Source organism: Muntiacus reevesi, chromosome 7 (assembly GCF_963930625.1).
Source record: "Muntiacus reevesi chromosome 7, mMunRee1.1, whole genome shotgun sequence".
NCBI lineage: Eukaryota > Metazoa > Chordata > Mammalia > Artiodactyla > Cervidae > Muntiacus > Muntiacus reevesi.
In genome coordinates, this window is record NC_089255.1 from 53,747,411 (window position 1) to 53,767,896 (window position 20,486).

The window sequence follows — 20,486 nt, forward strand, 5'->3', positions numbered from 1 at the left end:
TTAGCAAGTTTCTTAATATATTTGTGATTCATTTCTTACCCTGACAAGTGTGGATGAAGTTACTCACCTGGCAGGATTGTTGGGAAAACTAGCACAGTGGTGGCCAACTTGCTTTTGATTGCTCAGCATTACTGTCACCTTATCTAACACATTTCTACCCTGGGAAAGGATTGAGTGTTCTCAGAACCATATCACATCACCACTCCTGTTTAAGTTTTTTATGTACAGCTTTTTGATTGCACTGAAGAGCCTCATCTAGAGTAGAATGTCTTCAGACCAACTGCAGTGTTTGAAGAGCCAAATCACACAAATCCTCCTCAGTTTTTCCACTGTATCCCCCAAGAAATGCTAACCCCTCATCTTGGAAGGCAGTACTAGCTAGTGGAATCCCACTGTTCCAGGGGTAAGACGATGGCATAGGTCTGTTGGAGGGGATTCTGGTTATCTGGTGATCTCTGACAGCCTGATTAACAAAAATGAGAAACCAGGTCTGACTATGGTTTCAAATCAGTATTAAATTGAAGATGGCTGAATGGATTTTAATATGATTTCCCCACATACCCTGAAGACATTCTTCAGCATTTTCCATAGGTGGGATCAAGGTGAAGTTCCAGCTGTGGCCCTTGACCTTAAAACTAATCTCTTTATTTCAATGCCAGCTCTTCTGCCAACTAAATACCATTAATGTTAAGTTCTACATTTCTGATTAGAAGAGATCTTTTCTATAGTAAACCACTTCACAAAGAGTTTCTTTTCTTCTTATGAACATATCTTTTATAATTTGAACAACATGATTAGAGATGTTTTGTATATAATGAACATATTGAAGCATATTCATAGGTTCAAAATGTAGCTATCTGATGTACATTTTACATGAAAATATACTATACTTTAGCAGAAAATAGGTTATTATAATGATCAAAATGGTATTTAAATTTTAAGAAATTTCAAGTAAGCAAGGACTCAAAGATATTGCTCATAAAGAGTTAAGAGGATAGAGTATAGAATAAAAACATTTAATTTCATATATTTTAATTTATACTGTCATTTCTTTTTGCTTTATGAGCCAGTTGTAACTTAGACAAAAAAATTCCCTTTGGAAAGATTTTTAGATTTAAGTTCCTCAAACTGTGATAAATGCTTGGGTAAGGAAACAGAATATGACCTAAGATAGCTCAGCAATTAATCATTCTGTGCCTCATTCTAAATTGTTATCCATTGAAAAAAATTCTACTTAATATGTTAAAGTTTTGTACATTTTTCACTGTCTTCTACTGTATGAAATATTCTAAGAGCCCTTGGTATAATGAAATAGCTGTTAGAGAAGCTTTTTTGTTAACGATGATGAATAATGTAATTAAGATGCAAGAAATGAATTTTGTACTAGCTTCTAAAACTGTAAGTAGCATATCTTTGAGAAACAACAACAAGGAAAAAGTATAAATTTTCAAGGTAACTACCCAATTTAAACCATAGGGTCAATTTCAAGAGGAAGAATTTGGTAATTATTACAAATATGCATATAAGTTCTACTAATGTTACACAAAACAGTGTTAAAAAGTGCCTTAGAGTTCCTTACACTATCTATTGGTCAAAGGTGAATTTTCCTTTAAAAATAAAATAAACATTGCTTCCTCATAAAAATATACTGAGTTTATGCTTGACCTATTGGGATTTTAAAATTAAGAACGCAAGTATATTCTTCCCTGGACAGTTTCTGCATCCAAAATACCTTTCTCTTTCTACCTTCATGACTCAGTTTTTCCACTGACTATTCTACCTTTCTTTGTCTACCTGAGTCAAATTTTTCCCTCTTCTAACATGATTTATGTTACATCACTTCTCACATTGTTTCAGCCTAATATTAGTGCAAGGTGTCCCAGCCTCGGCACTGCTGCCATCTGGAGACTTAAAGATAACTTCCTATTGTAGGAAGCTGTCCTGTACACTGTATGATGTTTAGCAGCCTCCCTGGTCTCCATCCACTAGATACCAGTAACAAACACCACTCCCAGTGAAAGGATCAAAGCTCCTCAGACATTGACAGATGCCCCACAGGGACGAAATCACCTCTGCATGAGAACCTCCATAGTAGAGCACCTGGTGTACATAGCGCTAGGTTCAGCTTTGAATATATACCCTATGGTACGCGACCTCAGAGGTGATACTCAGTAAATATTTGTTAAATGAATGCAGGGTATTTGTTGTTGTTCAAAGTGAATGCAGGGTTTTGTTGCTGTTCAGTCGCTCAGTCGTGTCTGACTCTTTGCAACCCCATGGACTACAGCATGCCAGGCTACCCTGTCCTTCACCATGTCCCAGAGCTTGCTCAAATTCATGTACATTGAATCAGTGATGCCATTCAACCATCTCATCCTCTATCATCCCCTTCTCCTCCTGCCTTCAATCTTTCTCAGCATCAGGGCCCTGTCTAATGAGTTGGCTCTTCGCATCAGGTGGCCAAAGGATTGGCGCTTCAGCTTCAGCATCAGTCCTTCCATTGAATATTCAGGATTGATCTCCTTTAGGATTGGTTTGATTTCCTTGCAGTCCAAGGGACTCTCAAGAGTCTTCTCTAGTACCACAGCTCAAAGGCATCAGTTCTTCAGCATTCAGCCTTCAGCCTTCTTTATGGTCCAACTCACACATCCATACATGAGTACTGGAAAAACGATAGCTTTGACTAGACAGAACTTTGTCAGCAAAGTAATATCTCTGCTTTTTAATATGCTGACTAGGTTTGTCATAGCTTTTTTCCCAAGCAGCAGGTATCTTTTAATTTTGTGTCTGCAGTCACCATCTGTAGTGATTTTGGAGCCCAGGAAAATAAAAAGTCTGTCACTGTTTCCCCATCTATTTGCTATGAAGTGATGAGACTGAATGCCATGATCTTAGCTTTTGAATACTGAGTTTTAAGCCAGCTTTTTCACTCTCCTGTTTCACCTTCATCAAGAGGCTCTGTAGTTTCTCTTCACTTTCTGATAGGTGGTGTCATCTGCATATGTGAGGTTACTGATATTTCTCCTGGCGATCTTCATTCTATATAGCCTTGATGCATTCCTTTCCCAATTTGGAACCAGTCCATTGTTTCATGTCTGGTTCTAACTGTTGCTTCCTGACCTGCATACAGGTTTCTCAGGAGGCAGGTCAGGTGGTCTGGTATTTCCATCTCTAAGAGTTTTCCACAGTTTGTTGTGATCCACACAGTCAAAAGCTCTGGAGTAGTCAATAACACATAAGCTGATATTTTTCTGGAATTCTCTTGCCTTTTTGATGATCCAACAGATGTTGGTAATTTGATCTCTGATTCCTCAGCTTTTCTAAATTCAGCTTGAACATCTGGAAGTTCTCGATTCACATACTGTTGAAGCTTGGATTAGAGAATTTTGAGCATTACTTTGCTGGCAAGTGTGATGAGCGTAATTGTGCAGTAGCTTGAACATTCTTTGGCATTGTCTTTCTTTGGGATTGGAATGAAAACTGACCTTTTCCAGTCCTGCCACTGCTGAGTTTTCCAAATTTGCTGGCATATTGAGTGCAGCACTTTCACAGAGTATAGTGGTATTTCATTACTGCAGTACATTGCTAGACTGATAAGCGTGTTACTCTTATAAACTGATCTGTCAGTTTCACTTGAGGACTTAAGAATACTTATCTATCCATTTTGAATTTGTTTATTTTCCAGTATTTGGAACAGAAAGAAGAGTGTTTTTCCAAATTTATAGAGTTCAATTGACTCTTTGGCTCATAAATTTCTAATGAAACTCTACCCCTTATCATTTGTTCTTAATATTATTACTGGAAAAAGAGGACATCTAAATCTATTCTAAAAAGAGATCAAAGAAAGAGGAAGAGAAGGTGAAAACAGAGAGAATTGAAAAAGAGAAAATAAAGAATAAAAAAAGAATAAGTGAACAAGATACAGAGTGTTTTTCTGTGCCACAAACCCATTTATGTAAAAGTTGAATTAAAAATATTTTCAAAGGAAAGTATATCTTTCAGTTTGAAGACAGTGAAAAACATAACCCAATTAATTATTCATTTTTCCTTATATTTAATGTTACAATTAATTTTCTAACACATACAAGGATAATGCAGAAAGGAGAAAGAGATGCAAAAGAGCATTTTAACAAAAGGAAAGGAAAGAATAAAATGGACTAAGGGAAGGGTTTATGAGAATATGAGAACAGAAAATGGATACTTTAAAAAGCACAGTTAAATTTCTAAAGGATTCCAATGTCTTTTACATAGCATGTTGATTAACACTTGAATGATAATTCATTAATACTTGCACATGTATGAGTTAGAAATTAAGGAGGAAAAAAAATCAGATTGCATTTTATCAATCATAACGTAAAATATTTTTCAAATAATGTTCACTGTGTTATAAGTTGTTTCTCTAATTAGTTCTGTATTCCTAACTTGCGAATTTGTGAGAGAAAAAGCTCAAGTAAAGGGGAAAAATTCATTCACGGTATTTGACCTTTATAATTTAGTTATTATTAAGAGATGCAGGCGTGGTGGTTAAGAGCACAGAATATAGATCTAGAGTAGCTGAACTGGAATCTGGCTCCCTACTTTCCAGTAGCGTGACCCTGGATTTGGGTTCCCCTGGGAGTGAAAGCTGAGTCAAGCATTCCATGGTAAAGGACCCACCTAGGAAGGCGTCCTCTCAGAGAGGACGGAGCTTCACCTCACAGGGGAATTCTGGAGTTTGTGTGAAACTCATGTTAGAGTTTTCCCAACTGAGGAAGCTCAAGTTTTGTTTTCTTATTTGCCAACTTCCTATCTTCCATTGACTGAGGGCTACTTCCTGGGATATTAACTGTCTGACACCCGAGCTCACCCCAGATGGGGCACCTCAGGCAGACGGTGGCAGGGGTTCTCAGTGTGTAGCTTTACCTCCCATTCCATATTTTATATTTGAAAGACACCATAATACCAGCATGGTCTTTTTAAATTTTACTAACAAATTATAAGATTAGCAAAAATTAAATATAATAAATCTTCACGGGTATTTGATACTGTGTCAAATCCTAGAAAATTATTTTAATTGCAATAGCATTTAAACTGGCAACTGAAACTCCATCTGATCATTTTGGACTCTTCCTTGTACTATGATAAGGAATACAAAAAAGGGGAGAGTTGATCCTACTATAATTGTAAATACTCATCTGCAGGGATATAAGAGTGGCACCCAAGTTCCTCTCTTTTAATACAGCCCAAGTCAAACTGTTCATAAGACTAGTCCATTTAAATAAGACTCTTTAGAAGTCAACTTTTCCATGTTTCTTTGTCATTTAAAGAACCTGAGGAAGCTGAGGGTCTTTAGAAGACAAAGAGAACACGGACTGGCCTCAGGCATTTGGAAGTCATTTAGGGTCTGTTACAGAAAATGGAGATCTATTTTTGGTTGTGTCATAAAGAATTCTAATATTCAGTGAATTTTCCTCTTATCTCTCCTTTTCATATTTTATGAAGGATATGGTATTGTTGCTCACTTTATTATTCAGTCTATGGTAATGAGTATTGAGATAGGATTGTGATAGAATAAAGAGAGAAGTAGAAACTCAGAAACACTGCATCCATTAATTGGTGAGCCTGGCTTGCCTCATTTTTGATTGAACAAGGGTTGTGCTATATTAGGCAGCAGTATTTCTTCCTTCCCCTTCTCCTCCAATTTAAAAGTATAAACAACTATCTGAGCAGGTAGAGAGGGGAGTTTTGGAGAGATGCCAGGTGACAGTGAGGAAGTCCTCATGATCACCAAAAACGTGGAAAGAATATATGCGTTCCACTGGGCTCCATGGGAAGAAGCTGGTCATCAATCTTCTTGCTGGGACCTCAACCCAGAGGGCTGGACACTAGGAGAAGATGTTCAAGGAGCAAGAAGCCATGGCATGTGCTGCAGGAGGCAGCAACCGAGGGGTCCCTGAAGGGACTTGGGGTTGAGTGGATAGGAGGTTTCCTAGCATGGGGCTCCTGGGAAAGTTAGTGTATGGATTCAACTGTAAGGGGACATTAAAGACATTGCCTCCTCCCCTTCAGTTTCTGCCCCCAATACCCTGAAGCAGAGAGGTATCTAGCAGATGATGGGGAAGGGGAGGAGAGGGCACATCAAACTCCCCCCATACCTCAGGTCTTGTGGACCTGATCATGGTGGGCTGGGACCAGCTGGAGGGATGACAAGGGAGGGAAGAGGAGGAGATGGGAATAGTTTCCATGGAGTATGCTTGAAGGTAGCTATCAGAGAAAAGGCAAAGCCATTTCATATCTAAAGCTTACCAATTTCAATTATGCAGAAAAAACTGCATTACTAGAAAAAGGCAGAAAAGGGAAGTAAAAAAGAAAGACCAAGACTAAAATAAGTTACATAGTCAGGGATTATTGGGATAATGAATCCTCTTATTCCCCCACTCACCATATATTTTTAATGTTGCCATACGATTCATACAAAACAAACATGTGTGCCAAATTCCATACACCAAAGTTGATATTCATATGTAGTTTTTTGGTTCGACATCTATGCTGAAACATGGGTTGTATGTGTATACACATAATGTATACCTACAAAAGCAAAGCTAAGTTTTTAAACACTCACATTCTCTTGAGAATAAAGCAACAACACTATTATGATGAGCTGTGTTAGAATTTCATTCATATTTGTAGTTTAGAAAGCCTTGAGGGATCATGATTCAAAGAGTAATGTATCTCTTGACAAGGCCTTACGACTCAACTCTTTTATCCTTTTCGGAACCATCTTAAGATGTAATCTAGGTTTGAAGACTGAATTAAGAGGAGTGTTTGTAGCATTTATTGGACACTGTCAGAAAGCACAAAGTATTAGGTCAAGCAGCTACCTAGCACCTACCTTGGTATTATCTTCAGTGTAGTTAGAAAAGTGAAAATATCCATGATGAAACACAGATAAGTCTGAAGGATTTTCATCAAGAAAAAAAAATTCTGTGTGCTTCCTTTGGAAGGATCTCTCATGAAAGAAGATGTGTCCTCCTCCTTATTTTGGTTATAGTGGGGTGCAATTTATTATGTTCTAGAATTTGAGCCCGCAATTGACTTTTTTTTTGACTTAGAGTGACATTTTTAGTAATCACTCAAATTCCAGATCTTAAATGCATGTAATTACTAAAATATAATAAATCACAAAGCAACTTGAAAGGCAGGTTGTTTAACAGTAATATTCTAGAAGCTTATGAGGTGGAACTTTGCCATATGAAATAGATCTGAATTTCCACTAACATACTTGGTCCTCTTCAAAGTAAGACTTAGAATTTTCTTCTATAAAATTAAGATCAAATGAGATTCCCCCCCCTGATAACCCAAGAGCAGGAGATTTTTTTCATTTAAAGTTAGGATTTGAGGAATTATTATTGTATTTTAGAAGTTACTGAGACCAATAAACACTGATTATTTTGTACTAATTTGAGAATATCACAGTTATGGTTATTCACAACAAAGGTTTAGTAAATGTTATGAAATTAAAATCAACAGCAAAGGTCAACTCTTCCATACAGTTTTAGTATTAAGCATATCTCAGTATTATTGAAATTATTTATAAAATAAGTTTCTAAAAATTGAATAATTTTTTTACAAATCATAATCATCTTCATATTGATGCTTTAATTTATTATAGTCATATTACAGATTTTATTTATAATGATTTCTACATTGAAGTTTGGTCGTATTCCATTTACCTCTGTTCATGTCCAATGTGTTACTTACTCTGTGAGGTTTGGGTGTCTATGAATTTCTTTATCAAGGCATCAGTCGTTTGGGTATAAAGACTGAGAGCATATCTCAGAGACTTAAGATCTGGGCTTTTCTCCAAGAAATTCTTTTTCAGGCCATTTCCTCCTGCATGAAAGTATTGCTAAAAAGAAAAGAAAAACAATGTAAGCAGAGGCATTTAGAAAGAAGTATTAGATGAGGGATTTTATGGCCATAATCATGAGGCTCAGATGGAATAATACAGTATGATCAACATAAGATAGATCCAAAGACATAGTACCATATGGCCATTACCAAGCCATCGCCATGTAGTTCAGGTTACCTTAGTATCTCAAGTGTTGCTCTCATTTAAAACTTTAGTTAAATGGGATCATGAAGATATAGAGGCCAAATGCTCACAGAATGCTAGGTTTAAGATAATGTGTCAACTCGATTGTTGACTTCTGTTTCCAGAGCATGAGAAAAATATCCAGGGTTACCAGATTTTACAAATAAAGTATCTTCTGGTCACATATTTTCCAGATGCTGATTTGCAATTCTAGGCCTAGTGCCCACTGCTCCCACCTTCCCTGTGATCTAATCACACAGTGGTACATACACATAGGCCACCCTGAGGATGCAGAGTGGCCCTTAGAAGTCCAGCGTCCCCTAAACTGTGTCTGAGAAATGTAATAAAAGTTTCTTTCTTCTTATTTTTCTTTGCTACAGTCATCCAACAAGCTCAAAACACCACCATATTTATAGGTTAAATAATAGAGAAGATATATGTTTGACAATAAATATGGTCATTGAGGGATGTTCGAGTTTCTCATGGTGCAAGTATTAAGCACAGACATCACTTCAGAGGGCAGATTATCTATCTCAAGATATATGATAGAGCTAAGGATGCTATTTCCCAGCAATTTATAGATAGTGTGTTTATTGTATTCTGTTAAGGTTAGATAAATGGGTCTGTCTTTCTCTCCCTGCACCAACAATGCGAACCTTCACCCACACTGCAACCTGGCTCACTACGATCTAGGATTCTCACAGAATGGCATGCTTTGAAAAAGCTCAACAAATGATTCTGATACACTCCCCTGTGTGTCATTGGTCTAGCCTACTTAGAGATTTCCAAGGTAAAACATGTCAACTGAAAATTCAAAATTACGTCAGTTTTATTCCCTCTTCAGAAACATATTCTGAGCATTTGTAGGCATTTGGTTGTAATTTTAGAGACAATAATATAGAGAAAATTCAGGGCACAGACCTGAGAAAGTAGGCAATGGGGATATAAATTGAAGAATCTGTGCTACAATCACAAACTCCTTCCTCAAAAAGAAAAACCCATGGTCACTTACAATTCCATGCCATTCTAGCTAAGGGCACGGTGAAAACACAAATTGCACTTAAATCCACCAATGGTTATGACGAGGAGGCAGAGAAAAATGGGGAAAGCCTTTTCTTATTTTTGAAGGGATGACAAAGATTTAATATTTAAACATCTTCTATACCTTGATCTTATATAAATATTAGATATTATGACATATAGAAAGCATTTATTGTGGAGTTAGAGTCCAGAATTGTTTCAGTTACCTTGGGGGATGAAAAGATATCAGAATTCCTTTCTTCAGAAAATGTGATACGATACTTAAGTGGAAAAGTATTAATGAATATATTGAGAGGGGAGTTTTGCTTGGAATTGACTGCTTTTCCTGGAGGAGTGGTGGGGTGAGCTCTGGAGCTCTGTTTACCTAATGAACCAGGGAAGCATCAGATGAGATAACACACCCTACTTGCAAAGAGCTGCAGGATAGACTGAACCAAGACGTGGTGGCTTCTCAGGAGGGGAAAGCACTCGCCCATTCATTGTTTCCCAGACAAGCTCCAATCTTATCATACTTGAGCATAAGTGGTGGAGGCTTGTTAGTAAAGTACAGTAAGAGTAATGAGCTGCAACTAAGATGATGTTTCGTGATCTCTTGGGACTATATGTAGTTGTCAGAAAAAATTGTGAAAAACTTTGAAATGAGCAAAAATGTTTAATGAGCACTCCGTCTGTGATACCTATCTGAGTTATCCTCACTTTTCACTGTCTTGGAGCTGTGTGTGTGCTCAGTTGCTCAGTTGTGTCTGACTCTCTGCAGCTCCATGGACTGTAGCCTGCCAGGCTCCTCTGTGCATGGAATTTTCCAGGCAAGAGTACTGGAAAGGATTGCCATTTCCTCCTCCAGGGGATCTTCCTGACGGAGGGATCGCACCTGAGTCTCCTGTATCTCTTGCATTGCCAGATGGGACTCTTTACCACTAGGGTCACCTGGGCTATGTAAAACTCTGTAAATTGTAGAAAGTGGATAACAATGCATATGACTCCAGTCCAAAGAGATGGAAATTAATTATTACTGGTGGGATGCAACTGATCACCGTTTTGTGGCCAGATCTGTTTTGCTTCTATTCAAATTTATTTCAACTTTCCTCATTGCTTACCTTTATGTGAAGCTCTTGGGATTCTTCTTTGAGCCAATTTTAAGATCTTACTGGTTGTCTCATTAATTGATGAGTTAAATAATATTTTTGACAAGTTTTATAACTGCATGAGTGTCACAGTTATACTCTTATTTTTTTAAATTTTTATTGGAGTATAGTTGATTTACAATGTTGCTAGTTTCTGTTGTATAGCAAAGTAAATCAATTATACATATATGCATATTCACTCTTTTATATTCTATTCCCACCCATATAGGTCATTAAAGAGTACTGAGAAGAGTTCTCTGTGCTGTACACTAGGTTTTTAGTAGTTATTTTATATATAGTAGTGTTTATATTGTCAATCCCGAACTCTCAGTTTACCCCTTCCTCCCTTCTTCCTTTGTAACCATAAGCTTGTTTTCTACATCCGTGACTCTATTTCTCTATTTCTGTTTTGTAAATAGGTTCACTTTGACCATTTTCTTAGATTTCACATATAAGCAATATCATATGGTATTTGTCTTTCTCTATCTGACTTACTTCACTCAGTAAGACAATCTCCTAGGCCAACCGTGTTGCAAATGGCATTTTTTCATTCTTTTTATGGCTGAGTATGATTTCATAGTATTTATGTGTGTGTGTGTATATACACATATGTGTATATGTATTACATCTTCTTTATTCATTCCTCTATTGATGGACATTTAGGTTGCTTCCATGTCTTGACCATTGAAAATAATGCTGCACTGAACACTGGGGTACATGTGTCTTTCTGAATTATGATTTTCTTCAGATATATGCCCAAGAATGGGATTTTTGGATCATATGGAAGATCCATTTGTAGTTTTTTTTTAAGGAATGTCCATACTATTCTCCATAATTGATTGTACCAATTTACATTACCACCAATTGTGTGTGGGGATCCCTTTTCTGTATTTTTTTTTTGGGGGGGAATATTTTTTTTTAATTTTTTTTTTTATTAGTTGGAGGCTAATTACTTCACAACATTTCAGTGGGTTTTGTCATACATTGACATGAATCAGCCATTGAGTTACACGTATTCCCCATCCCGATCCCCCCTCCCACCTCCCTCTCCACCCAACTCCTCTGGGTCCTCCCACTGCACCAGGCCCGAGCACTTGTCTCATGCATCCCACCTGGGCTGATGATCTGTTTCACCATAGATAATATACATGCTGTTCTTTCGAAACATCCCACCCTCACCTTCTCCCACAGAGTTCAAAAGTCTGTTTTGTACTTCTCTGTCTCTTTTTCTTTCTTGCATATAGGGTTATCGTTACCATCTTTCTAAATTCCATATATATGTGTTAGTATGCTGTAATGTTCTTTATCTTTCTGGCTTACTTCACTCTGTATAATGGACTCCAGTTTCATCCATCTCATTAGAACTGATTCAAATGAATTTCTTTTTAATAGCTGAGTAATATTCCATGGTGTATATGTACCACAGCTTCCTTATCCACTCATCTGCTGATGGGCATCTAGGTTGCTTCCATGTCCTGGCTATTATAAACAGTGCTGCAATGAACATTGGGGTGCACGTGTCTCTTTCAGATCTGGTTTCCTCAGTGTGTATACCCAGAAGTGGTATTGCTGGGTCATATGGCAGTTCTATTTCCAGTTTTTAAAGAAATCTCCACACTGTTTTCCATAGTGGCTGTACTAGTTTGCATTCCCACCAACAGTGTATGAGGGTTCCCTTTTCTCCACACCCTCTCCAGCATTTACTGCTTATAGACTTTTGGATAGCAGCTATCCTGACTGGCGTGTAATGGTACCTCATTGTGGTTTTGATTTGCATTTCTCTGATAATTTGCATTTCTCTTGAGCATCTTTTCATGTGTTTGTTAGCCATCTGCATGTCTTCTTTGGAGAAATGTCTGTTTAGTTCTTTGGCCCATTTTTTGATTGGGTCATTTATTTTTCTGGAATTGAACTTCACGAGTTGCTTGTATATTTTTGAGATTAATCCTTTGTCTGTTTCTTCATTTGCTATTATTTTCTCCCAATCTGAGGGCTGTCTTTTCACCTTACTTATAGTTTCCTTTGTAGTGCAGAAGCTTTTAAGTTTCATTAGGTCCCATTTGTTTAGTTTTGCTTGTATTTCCAATATTCTGGGAGGTGGGTCATAGAGGATCTTGCTGAGATTTATGTCAGAGAGTGTTTTGCCTATGTTCTCCTCTAGGAGTTTTATAGTTTCTGGTCTTACATTTAGATCTTTAATCCATTTTGAGTTTATTTTTGTGAAAGCATTTCCCCTGAAATCAGGAACAAGACAAGGGTGCCCACTCTCACCACTACTATTCAACATAGTGTTGGAAGTTTTGGCCACAGCAATCAGAGCAGAAAAAGAAGTAAAAGGAATCCAGATAGGAAAAGAAGAAGTGAAACTCTCGCTGTTTGCAGATGACATGATCCTCTACATAGAAAACCCTAAAGACTCTTCCAGAAAATTACTAGAGCTAATCAATGAATATAGTAAAGTTGCAGGATATAAAATTAACACACAGAAATCCCTTGCATTCCTATATACTAACAATGAAAAAACAGAAAGAGAAATTAAGGAAACAATACCATTCACCATTGCAACAAAAAGAATAAAATACTTAGGAGTACATCTACCTAAAGAAACAAAAGACCTATACATAGAAAACTATAAAACACTGATGAAAGAAATCAAAGAGGACACAAACAGATGGAGAAACATACCCTGTTCATGGATTGGAAGAGTCAATATTGTCAAAATGGCTATTCTACCCAAAGCAATCTATAGATTCAATGCAATCCCTATCAAGCTACCAACAGTATTTTTCACAGAACTAGAACAAATAATTTCACAATTTGTATGGAAATACAAAAAACCTCGAATAGCCAAAGTAATCTTAAGAAAGAAGAATGGAACTGGAGGAATCAACCTGCCTGACTTCAGACTCTACTACAAAGCCACAGTCATCAAGACAGTATGGAACTGGCACAAAGACAGAAATATAGATCAATGGAACAGAATAGAAAGCCCAGAGATAAATCCATGAACCTTTGGACACCTTATCTTTGACAAAGGAGGCAAGGATATACAGTGGAAAAAAGACAACCTCTTTAACAAGTGGTGCTGGGAAAACTGGTCAACCACTTGTAAAAGAATGAAACTAGAACACTTTCTAACACCTTTTCTGTATTTTTTTATCACAGTTTCAATTTCATAACTTGTGATTGGTCTATTTATATTTTTTAATTATTCCTGATTCAGTCTTGGAAGGTTGTACCTTTCTAAGAATTTGTCCATTTTTTCCTAGGTTGTCCGTTTTATTGGTTTATAGTTGTTTGTAGTATTTTATATTTCTGTGATATCAGTTGTGACAGCTTCTCCTTTTTCATTTCTAACTTTATTGATTTGAGCCCTCTCCCTTTCTTCTTGATGAGTCTGGCTAAAGGGTTATCCATTTTATTTTTCTTTTCAAAGAACCAACTGTTAGGTTCATTGATTTTTGCCATTGTTTTCTTTGTCTCTATTTCACTTATGTCCGCTCTGATCTTTATGATTTCTTCCTTTCTCCTAACTTTAGGTTTTATTCTTTTTTGTCTCTAGTTACTTGAGATTTTTCTTTTTTCCTGAGGTAGAATTGTATTACTATAAACTTCCCCCTTGGAACTGCTTTTGCTATCCCATAGGTTTTTGGGTCATCACATTTTGTCTCTAGGCATTAAAAAAAAATTTCCCCTTTGATTTCTTCAGTGATCATATATTCTTTTAAAACAAATGATCTCTCACAGTGTATGTAAAGCAGCATGGTGACAACTTTAATAGAGATTACTGTCTAATTTGTGAGGAAGGGCCATCGCCTGTGGCTTACCCTATAGAGCATCAGTGATGGTGTGACCTTCCTGGCCGTTCTCTCTTCCTCTTCTCCCTTAACAAACATTTACTAAATCTGTGTTGAGAACCAGAACTTACGCCAAGGATATGACGCAAAAGAGGCCTAGAGATTGTTCCCAAAGGGACTGTGATCAAGTAGGAAATGTTATTGTCATTGAATGACTCCAATGATATGTTGGAGGCGTTATAAAGAGAATTTAAAAAGACAGACAATAGGACTGGGAAATAATGCTGTTGCTGAAGGAATCAATAAAGACTTTCAAAGAGGTGATACCTATGGTGTCTTGTTTATTAACATGGCCATTTTCCACTTCAGCAGCCACCTGATAATTTACCACCATGTACTAAAGAAGGGGAAAGTCCCACTAGATAACTGAGAGGAACCGCTTGAGAAGAACTGAAGTACAGGTATTCCCCATTCTTTGAAAATTGGCTTTATGCCACTTCACTTTTGTAGATGACCTACATTAGTACTGTTTTTGCTAACCAAAAAAGACACGAAAATGATTTTCACTTTTGTGAAAAAAAGAGATGTTAAAACAGCAGTGAGCTCTTAGAGGTAGTGTATATCCTGAGTAGCGAGAGTGGTACCACCCAGTGCCTAACCCAGGATAATTACACCCAGCGTCTGAGCATCAAGCTGCCATGGTTTTGATTTGTGCTGATCTCGATTTATTTTGTGCATCCCTTAGCAGGATGAGTCCTAAGGTAATTGCTTCTTGCCTATGTCATGTCAGCTAATGAAAGGTTTCATAGGAATGCTCTCCTTTCCTATAGTGGGGGATACCTACAGTTGTAGTTCTCACATTTCTTTGGTACAGTTTAAAATATACTGTTTTACTACTGTCACTCTATTGTCATTACTGACCTTGTGCTTCCTGAAAGCTACAAGTTGCCTTTAGGAAGTAGAAAGTCTTGAGAAGTTAAGAGATTTCACAATGCTTTTTGATACATTAAAGGCTGTACGATTCACGCTGGTAGGGAAAACTGTTTGACCTTTCACTAACATACCTGTCCTTAAAATTATTAGACTATAGGACACCTATCACATAGGACATCTACTAACTCTCAGGGACACACAAGTGTTCCATGGAATATTGTTAAGGAAACTCTAGGATAGAAGAATGTAACTGGACTTAATATAATTGAGGTATTTTTGAGGGCCTAGAAGACTTTATGTAAAAACTGAACTAGAGTTAGGCTATAAGAGCATAAACTATGTACAGTATTTGTCTTGAAACTCTCTAATAACTTTATAGGAAGACATGTTTTCACTAAAAAGGCATTATTCTGTAGGCTTTCGATACATGGGGAACTAATCATATGGCTAAAACATAAATAAGGCATGAGCTTGTTCCCGAGAAAAGCCTGAGGGTCTCTGTAGAGTTTCAGGTTATGACCCAGAGCTGACTTGTTCCTTTTGAGCCATGAAGTGTTTTGCGTCATTTGCTAACAGCTCTAGCAGGACAGTAAGTGAAGAGTAGAAGATTTATAAGGGCAGAAATGGTGCCTTTGTCTTTTTTTTTTTTTTTTTGCCTTTGTCTTTTAAGTGCATTGTATAATAGAAGATGTTGTAAGACAAACTCAGGTCAGAGGTAATAATGTTAGGAGAGAAAACAAGTTGCAGGAACCTAAGCATGAAAGCCTCCGTTCAGTGGTTCAGTGAACACAGATAAATAACACAAGCCATGGGCTCCTCCTTCACAGAGAAAAGGAAATGATTTCTATGGTTATGCAAATGCCAACCTGATGACAAGGAGAAAAGGAAAAGGTCTGTATTCACAATAAAATTTTTATTGCAAAGTAAAGAATGGGGGTAACATGGCTTAACATCAGTAAAATTTTAGAGTCTTAAAGCTTTACTCATGCTCAAATTTAATATGATTTATTAATTGATGAGGTAGCTATCAAAGCTAATGAAATCTGATCGTGTGTTAATATCATGATAGGTCAAGACAAAGGGTTGTCAGCATTCTCTGCTGATTAGAACATATCTGGAATATGAGGTTGGTTCTTTGGCATCACCATTTTATGAGAAATATAAAATGGAAATTGCCTCAAGTTAGATGACCAGAACTTTGTAAGCTCTAGAAGGCATGTTGTTCAATAAACAGCTGTACATAACTTGGGGCAGCATGATCATTTTCTTTAATGTCTGAAAGGCACTGGAAAGGGGAAGACATAGAAAAGGAAATGGAATTATTTTATAGTAGTTTTAAAGGGTAGAAGGAGAACCAATTCATAATTAGAAGCACTGGGGAAGCAGATATCAGTTTGATATAAAGAAAATATTTTATAAGAAGTGTATCTTAAAACCTGAAGCTGCTACATGTGAATTAGTAAGGTCCCATTACTGGCCGTTATTAAGGGATGGTCAGTTGGCCAGAGGGCTCCCCTGGTAGCTCAGCTGGTAAAAAATCAGCTTGCAATGCACAGGAGACTCTGGTTTGATTCCTGATCAGGAAGATCCTCTAGAGAAGGATAGGATACCCACTCCAGTATTCTTGGGCTTCCCTGGTGGCTCAGATGGTAAAGAATCTGCCTCTAATGTGGCAGAGCTGGGTTCAATCCCTGGTTTGGGAAGATCTCCTAGAGGAGGGCATGGCAGCCCACTCCAGTATTCTTGCCTGGAGAATCCCCATGCACAGAGGAGCCTGGCAGGTTTCAGTCCATAGGGTCGCAAGAGTCAGACACGACTGAGGGGCTAAGTGCAGTGCAGAATAGCACAGTTGACCAACAACACCGTAGGTAACATGTTTCTATGTGAGCAAGAAAAGGGACATGTCAGTTTCTGTTTTCAGTTTCAAGATGTTAGAATCCTTTTCACTTCTTTGACTTGTTCTTTACTCAAAAATGTGCTAGAAAACACTCCTTGTCTTTCCTCTATGCAGTGTGATTTGCATAGGTTATTTAACCTCACAGAGTATTGGTTAATTCCTCTGTAGAATGGGAACAGAAACAGCCATCTCGCCTGACTATGGTGTCATAAAGATGAAATTAATTACACTGTCTGGAAGATTTTTGTGAACTCTAGAGTTCCTTCTACTTATAAGATAAGCTTTATTGTGACAATAATTCCCCAGATTCTGTCCTTGCTTTTTTCCTAAGCGCCAGCCCCTGTCTCCAGCAGTTTACTAGATACTTATTTCCATGTTCCTGTCACTATATCTAACACCAAGGTGAAAAGAGGAAAATGACCCTCCTGACTGATTTGCCATTTTTCTCTGTGGGACCAAGCTTCTCAACCACTTGGCTAAAACTGAGTCACCCTGGGCTCCTCCATCATTCCTGCCTCCTTTTTCAGTTGCCAAGTTCCAGTGACTGGGCCTTTCTATGTCACTCATAGCCATCTTTCACTTTATACTCCTAAGATCACCCTCTTTGTGATAGTCCTTGTCATCTTATGCATTAAATAACCATAACTGATCTCTGTGACTACAGTCTTGAACTAGTCAATCCATTCTGCACATTCCTGTAAGATTTCCATTGCTGAAATGGTACTTTTAGCATGCCATGTATTAGTATTTCCAATATCATCTACTTTCAACCCCAATATTTCCTGTAACCTCAATGTTATACTGCTTCACTATGCAAATTTCCAGTTTAATCCAGTCCAGTCCATTGAGTGGTCTAATCATTGACTCCCAGCCTTCTGGTCTTGTGCCTTTTCATGGTCAAATTCTTTCTCCCTGAGTATGTTCAAGCCATGAGTCTTCCTCCAAAGAAAACTAGTATCTTTCCTTTCCAGCCAGTGAGCTGTCATCTGTTCTTTGTATCAGTCTTTCATATTTCCCTGATTTCTGGAGTTCATGGTAGTTGCTAACTCCCCTAAATCCTTCCCACTTTTATATGTGTCCCCTCCTCAAGCCCAGTAGCATCTGTATCACCCTATTCCATCTCTGAGATGATATTTTTTGTAAGTTAACACATATCATTACTTAATTTTCAACGGGCCTTCCCTGCCTTTAAATCTAGAAATTCCTGCAGAAAGAGAATAGCACTGCTTCCTAGAGGGGAGTCTCAGAAAGCACCAGAAATCTTAGGAGTTTTGTGCCCTTGTAGTGAGAAAATGCTGAGCACAGGAAACCAAAAGGACGGAGGACAGGACTTGGACTGCTATTTGGGGCAAAGAGTCATTTAAGAGCATCATTGAGAGAGAAGGAGTGGTTTATTAGGAAAGGAGGAAAACAAAGAAAAAAATCTAGTTTTACTAGATTATGTGGGGTCTTGGGTTTACCAGTGGAAAGAAGCTCCTTCAAAATAACCAATCCTCAGGCAAAAGGAGATGCAAGTTTGCTTCCTGGGTCAGAAAGATCCCCTGGAGAAGGAAATGGCAACCCACTCCAGTATTCTTACCTGGAGAATCCCTAGACAGAGAAGTCTGGCAGGCTACAGGATCGCAAAGAGTCAGACATGACTGAGGACCCATGCACACAGGTAATATGATGGTTACATTTATGAAGAGTTTTCTATACGATAGGAACTGTTTTCAATGTTTTATATGTGATAACTCATTTTGTTTTCCTACAATACATTCTTAAGTCCTAATAGTACTCCCACAAGAGAGGACAGTAACTTGTATACTCTAGTTTTTCTCTCTTAATCACTCACTATCCTGATACTCTATCAGTGGTATTCCTCATGTAGTTTCAGATATTTTCTTTACATTTATATCCACCTTCTGATGTTTGTAAAGATTTCCCACCCTCATACAGGAATACAGTGCTTCACTAATACATGGGTGAATGATGTGAGTGATGAGGGGCTCGAAAGAGCTTTGTATGAGGTATCATTTTCTTTATCTTAAAAAACAACCATAGATATTTGTGTTTCTTATATTCTTCATGAGAGTGCAAAAAAATAGAAAACTAGAACATTTCAGACCTTAATGTGATTTGTGAGGAAAAAAAAACAAACAAACTACTAACTAAAAATTCAGGATACTGTCTGCATGGTTAACAAGCCATCCCTTTTATAATCCCAATAAAAATGCTAAATTCTTCTAATTCTTCCCATTTGCCAGATATTTGAAGATCTTTCGCACTCTGGTTTTACTGGCTCATGGAAATATGCTAATTTTTTTTTACAAGTCTGCTGGGAGATTTTACTTCTTTTGTTACATGTACCATTTTGGTAGAAATTACCCATCATCACTCTCTTTCTTTCCAATACCAGTATCAGACTTCTGGAAAATTCATGCAGATGATCTGTTTTGCAAATTTAATCATCACTTGTTTTTAACAACTGAGGTTGCTTTAAAGACTTACTTGATAGTTATTTAAGAAATTATTTTTTAAGACAACAGGAGTCCTCTGTTACACACTGGATCATAATATGCTACTTCCTCCCTTTTGCCAACAAACTGAACTTCAGATTCTTGGTGCTTATGCCTCACCACTTTGGGTCCAAGTCAATGTGTCTCTTCTATTCTATATATTCCCTTTATTTCTCCACCAATCTTGATCTCCCTCTACATTAGCCTATTTGAAATTTTTAGGCTACCCCATACCTCAATCACATTTTACTCAAGCTTTTCTCTAAGCCTGTGATGACTTTCCCTCTTGCTTTCCCATTTAATGATCTGAAACCTCCTTCACCAGGAAGCTTTCCTTTAGCCACTCACAGAGAATTTATCACCCTCTCTGCACTTCCCAGTACTTTGCCAGTAACTCTCATATTTTCTGGATTGTAGATGTTTCTGTTCCTAAGAGCAAGATCGCTTTAATTTTCAGTCACCTCTTTACATCTTATCATCTTTGTTACATACGGTAAGCTCTCAAATAATGATTTCTGAATTGCAGTACTCCAAACTAGATAGGTTGTTTTGTTCTTCCCATGAGCACCTGAAGTTTAAATAATGCAAAAACTATACTTACAAATGGTAAAAAACAACATGCTAAGTGAGAAACAGCCATCAAAATTGACTCTTGAATAATGGATACCAGGATTGTGTAGGACTTGGTCAGGGTGAGAGCCTTAGAGGTATAATATCCCATGTCCTGTTATTTGTCTGGAATCCTGAGTGTCAGAAGTGGTGTTATCTAGGATTTTTCATGGCTGTATTTGAATAGATATTCATAGTTAGTCCACATTCTCCCCTGAACACCAAGAAATGCAGATTTCTAGAGGGCCCTAATCCATGTGTTTATTTTTATTTTTTATTGGAGTGCTTTACAATGTTGTGTAGTTTCTACCGTCCAGCAAAGTGGACGTATACACATACGCCCTCTGTGTTGGATTTCCTTCCCATTTAGGTCACCACAGAGCACTGAGTAGAATTCCCTGTGCTAGTTAGTAGGTTTTCAGTTATCTATTTTACACGTATTATCAATAGTGTAAATATATACGTATGTCAATCCCAATCTCCTAATTCATCCCACCCTCTCTTTCTCACTTG

The 20,486-nt window shown here is 37.5% G+C and overlaps 1 protein-coding gene across 2 annotated transcripts in view; it reads right to left on the minus strand.

Annotated features, from left to right (window-relative positions):
- Window positions 1-20,486, minus strand: part of UNC13C (unc-13 homolog C) — a 621,734-nt gene that overhangs the window by 43,824 nt on the left and 557,424 nt on the right. For both annotated transcript variants that reach the window (XM_065940669.1, XM_065940670.1), the window contains one exon: window positions 7,741-7,888. In XM_065940669.1, coding sequence (XP_065796741.1) covers window positions 7,741-7,888 — 148 coding nt within the window. The remainder of the gene's footprint in view (window positions 1-7,740; window positions 7,889-20,486) is intronic.